General features: G+C 55.1%; 1 protein-coding gene across 1 annotated transcript; it reads left to right on the forward strand.

Moving 5' to 3' along the window:
• Positions 1-1316: 1316 nt before the first annotated feature.
• Positions 1317-4405, forward strand: HOXC8 (homeobox C8). Its single transcript, XM_060657419.3, has 2 exons — positions 1317-1880; positions 3253-4405. The coding sequence occupies exons 1-2, from the start codon at positions 1445-1447 to the stop codon at positions 3543-3545; spliced, it is 729 nt and encodes a 242-aa protein (XP_060513402.1). The 5' UTR covers positions 1317-1444; the 3' UTR covers positions 3546-4405.
• Positions 4406-4955: the final 550 nt, after the last annotated feature.

Here is a 4955-nt window from a genome sequence, read left to right on the forward strand (position 1 = left end):
CCAGAAAAGGGTCCTGATGGACTAGGGTTCTTTTATCTGTTAGAATTACCTTGAATTTCCCTAGTCTTGGAGATGGGGGAGGAACCCCCTAGAGAAACTGTGGGTAAATATTTAAAGAGTGTCTGTTGACAGTTCCCATCCACATCCCGGCCTGGGCAGCTGGCTTGGGGAAGTAGGGGGTGCAGTGAAGCCAGGGGGCCCCTCCGGGCTGAGCTGGCATTTCTTATAGGGTTAGAGTATGTGGAGACAAGTAAGAGGCCTGCTCCAGTCCCTTCCAACCCAGATACAAATAGTCTCCTGAGAAGAAACATCCTGGATCGGCCCCGCCAGAGGGCCAGGGACCCTCCAGCAGCCCTCTCCTCTGTCCCCATAAACTGCTTTGCTCTCAGAGCCCCCAGCCAAGCCTCAGGCAGGAGCTGGTGTCTGAAGGGGCAGTGCCGCCCTGACTGGGTATATGGAGAGCGCCCCACCTCCGGCCCCTCTCCTCTACCCATAGCGGACAGGCCAGGGAATCTTAGGGATGGTGGAAGACAGGGCGGCCTCCCACCCTGAGGAGGGGCAGGAGACATGCAGGGTTCGGATGCCTGAAGTATTGGGGGATACGAGGTACTCATGCGCTAGCTCCTTCTGAGTGCCAGGCTTAAGGACCCCCTGGGGAGCCCATCGTTTGGGTTAGGGGACCTGCTCTCTCTTCGAGGCATCCGACCCCCTGGGGTGGGGTGGGGGGAGAGTCTCATACCTGTTGAGGTAACCTGAGTTGACCTGCTGGCTCAGGTATCTCTGAGAGGAAGGAAACGGGAAGGGGGGAGAGGCACCTTCAAATCCGAACGCGCACCTTGGAGAAGCTGGCCCCAGCCATTAGCTGGGGCTGGCTCACCACCCCCCCCAACACACACACACAGACACCACACCCCCCTCCCTCCCCCTTCCTCCCCTCCCCTTCCTCCAGGTCCCCCCAGCCCTGAACCCCTCAACCCCCCGCCACCATCCCTCCTTCTCTCTCTCTCTCTCTCTCTCTCTCTCTCTCTCTCTCTCTCGCCTGTCTTCATGTCGTGGATTGATGAACGCGAATCGCGTGTAAGCGCCGCCACCGCCGGGAGTCTGAGGAATTCGCCTGGGCTGTTAAAGGAAAGAGCTAAGTGCGAGAGCGCGAGCTCTACCTACCGACAGTGAAGAGAGCCGCCGCCGCCGCCGCCGCCGCCGCCGCCGCCGCCCGCCCGCCCGCCGCCCGCCGCCCGCCGCCGCCGCCCGCGCCCAGCCCCGGGAGCCGCGCGCGCCGAGCCGGCCGGGCCCGGCACCCAGGCGCCCCCCACCTGCCCAGCCCAGCCCCGGGGAGCCGGCCGGCCCGGGGTTCGCTCCCGGGGGGAGGGGACTTTCGGGGGTACCGGGCGGGGGGGAGTCGCGAGCCAGAGGGGAGGGGGCGGCGGGTTTTCATGTGCCCAGCATGAGCTCCTACTTCGTCAACCCCCTGTTCTCCAAATACAAAGGCGGCGAGTCCCTGGAACCGGCCTATTACGACTGCCGGTTCCCTCAGAGCGTGGGCAGGAGCCATGCGCTGGTGTACGGGCCCGGCGGCTCGGCGCCCGGCTTCCAGCACGCCTCGCACCACGTCCAAGACTTCTTCCACCACGGCACCTCGGGCATCTCCAACTCGGGCTACCAGCAGAACCCGTGCTCGCTGAGCTGCCACGGAGACGCCTCCAAATTCTATGGCTACGAGGCGCTCCCCAGACAGTCCCTTTATGGGGCTCAGCAAGAGGCGAGCGTGGTGCAATATCCCGACTGTAAATCCTCCGCCAACACTAACAGTAGCGAAGGACAAGGCCACTTAAATCAAAACTCGTCTCCCAGCCTCATGTTTCCATGGATGAGACCCCACGGTGAGAAGCCTTTTCTCTTTCCCCCTTGGTCTCCCGCGCTCCGGGGTCTTTCCCCCCTCCCTCGCCTCCTTTTTGTCTGCCCTCGCCTTCCCTCCTGGCTTTGGGGTCTCTCCGGCCCCACCCCCGGGGGCCTGAGTGGGTTTCTCAAGGTTGGGAGGTTCGGCTGGGGGTGGGGCGCGGGGCTCGCCTGGGGTATTGGGGGGACGGGGGGCGAAGGTGGTGTCCGGGTGCAAAGGGTTAAAAATCGTTTTCTCCACCACTGTCTGTCTGTCTGCTCGTCTCCCCCTCTGTCTCCCTCCCTTGCCATCTCTACAGTCAAAGTTGGGGAGGTGGCTGGGCAGGGGCCCCGAGGACCCTGAGGTTATCAGCCTTTGGAGCAAACCAGTCTTTCCATAAGGCAGAGAGCCTCAGTCCAGAACAGTGGCCAGGCTTTCTTGGGGGCAAAGGGAGACTCCTGTTTCCTTCCCCTAGCGGGATCAGAGGGTGACAAGACCCCAAGGACAGGTGCCCTGGCTCTCTGGGGGTACCCACTGCCTCCTCACAGAGAACTAGCCTTAGGGCCACCACCCCAACTTTGCTTTACTTCCCTCAGTTGGAGAGAAGAGAGGGAGCCAGAGAGGAGAGAAAAAGAGTGCACGGAAGGAGAGGGGCCATGCAGATTAGAGGGCTCTGGGCTCCAGAGGACCCAAGCCCAGCTGCCCCCAATCAAAGGTTTGTGGGCTTTCCCTGAGACCTTCAGAGTGGCTCAGGCCATGAGCCCCTCCAAGGGTGGCCCCTCATGGCCCAATTTCGAAGTAAAAGGGGAAGCGAGAAAGCGACAAGTTCCAGCGGGGATGGCCCGTGATTTATTTGCTGGTCTCCAGTTAGCAATCAGGCCAAGCAGTGATACATTCCAGGAGATCAATTATTTTTCTTCCTGGCAAGGCATTAGGCAGAGAGATTCAAGGAGGGGGCAGTGAGCAGAGTCCCTCTTCCTCACCCCCAGACCTTTTTCCTTTCTTTTGGAAACAAGACTGTCCCCAGCTCTGCTCACCAAATGCCACTCTGCACTTGTAAACAAAGCTGCAAGGGCCAGTTTCCTGAGCCTGCAGGCCTGGGGGGCACTCTGCAGTGCTCCCTTGGCCCCTGCCATCCCCCAGTTTCCTGACAGACCCCAGTCCCTGCCCCCACCCCCACCCCACCTCCCAAGGTGAAACCAAACAAAACAAGCCCCCAAACTTTCCTGCCCTTGCCTGCTCCCTGATCTCTCGCCTGGTATTCAGGAGGGAGGGAACTGGGGAGATCAGAGGGGGGACTTCAGGGGAGGAAGAGTGGCAGGGGAAAGCCGAGCCCCCACCCAAACATAACCAGACTGGGGTTCTATTCTGTCCAGCTCCGGGGCGGCGCAGCGGAAGGCAAACTTACAGCCGGTATCAGACCTTGGAACTAGAAAAGGAGTTTCTCTTTAATCCTTATTTGACACGAAAGCGCCGGATTGAAGTCTCTCACGCCCTGGGACTGACTGAGAGACAAGTGAAGATCTGGTTCCAGAACCGAAGGATGAAGTGGAAAAAGGAAAACAACAAGGATAAACTGCCCGGAGCCCGAGATGAAGAGAAGGTGGAGGAAGAAGGAAACGAGGAAGAGGAGAAAGAAGAGGAGGAAAAGGAAGAAAACAAGGACTAAGCAAAAAAGAGAGACCCCCCCCCCCCTTAGCAACTCCCTTGAAGTTTCGTTTTATGGTAGCGGATAAATTGAGAAGTTTACGACTGTCATTTGCTTTTATAGAGAATAGAATGACACTCACAACTCTAACTACCTGTCAGATACTTGCAGCTCTGGTTTTATTACCTTTGGACTTCCCCCGATCTTTATTTGTTTGGGGGCTGGAGGGGGGGGGAGACGGAGACACAGCGAAAAGTTCGGACTCTGTCTCAGTCGTTGCCCCAACACACACACTTGTCCCTACCCCCACCCTTCGGAGTCCTGCCTGGATTTTGAGGTCTGAGACCTGGCCTCTTTGCCCCTCTCTCACCCCTTCCTGCCACTCTCCCACCTCCCTGCTTCTCTGGTATTTATTTTAGAGGGGAGCCCTCTCAAAATGCAGAAGAAGACTTGTGGCTTTGTTTTTATGCTAGGGTTAGTGTATTAGATTTACTTTTAATTTCTTCCAAAAGAAAGGAAAGAAAAGGGAAGGAAGGAAGGGAAGGGCAATGTTTAAAGAAACGTTTAAAAATGATAGCAAGGAATGTCCCTTCCTCCTCCCTGGGGCTCCCCCACTTAGAAAGACCCCCCCCCCCTTGACTTTCTCTAGAAACCTGATGGAAACCTGAAGGAGATGCGGGTCTCTCCCCTCCCCCCTCCCCTCGGGGTAGATAGGAGCCTGCAGTCGCCGTTAAAATCCTACCTAGCCATCCCATGGTCACTCGGGCCCATGCCTTCCTCCCCTTTGCTGTCTGATTTCTGTTGTTGGGCCCAGCTTCCTCTGAGCTGTACTAGTCTTAGCGCTCAGAAATCACCATAATCATGAAAATAATAAGAATGATTAATAATAATAATAATAATAATAATAATACTGATAATAAATCTTTAACATACTACCTAAAGGGAACCTGCAATAATCTTGAAGAAAGAAAAAAGACATTTTTGAAAATCCTAATATGCAAGAAAAAAAGAGAAAAATTTTAAAATTAAAAAAAAAGAAAGAAACCTCCAACGTATTTTATCACTACCTATAGAGAGAAATCCTGCTTTGAGAGTATTCGTAATGCGGTTTTGTTGTCGTTTGTTGCTGCTTAATTTCACTAAGAAAACCCCAACAACTGAGACTGCCTAGCCCACCGGTCCCGTGCGCTTTTATTGTGCTTCTAACCCCAGTAGAGTAGAGCTAAATTGCACTGAATGTATAGTTAACTCTGTCTTGAATTCTCTGTTTATGCAATGTGCTCGAAAGAAAAAAAATGTTAAAATATATCTATAATAATAATTTTTGGTCATTTGTCTTTATGTCCAGCTATGAATGTAGATTTTGTGTCCCGGCAGCAGCCCTGTTCCTGGTCCAAGTACTTTGTATTGTATACGTGAGTCATAATAAAA

The sequence above is a fragment of the Panthera onca genome, chromosome B4 (genome assembly GCF_046562875.1).
Source record: "Panthera onca isolate mPanOnc1 chromosome B4, mPanOnc1 haplotype 2, whole genome shotgun sequence".
In the NCBI taxonomy this organism is placed as follows: Eukaryota; Metazoa; Chordata; class Mammalia; order Carnivora; family Felidae; genus Panthera; species Panthera onca.

Excerpts from the sequence above, each read along its gene's own strand:
- HOXC8 (XM_060657419.3), top strand. The coding sequence starts at position 1,445 with ATGAGCTCCTACTTCGTCAACCCCCTGTTCTCCAAATACAAAGGCGGC. Across the intron at positions 1,881-3,252 it reads TCCATGGATGAGACCCCACG|CTCCGGGGCGGCGCAGCGGA; the intron begins GTGAGAAGCCTT and ends TATTCTGTCCAG.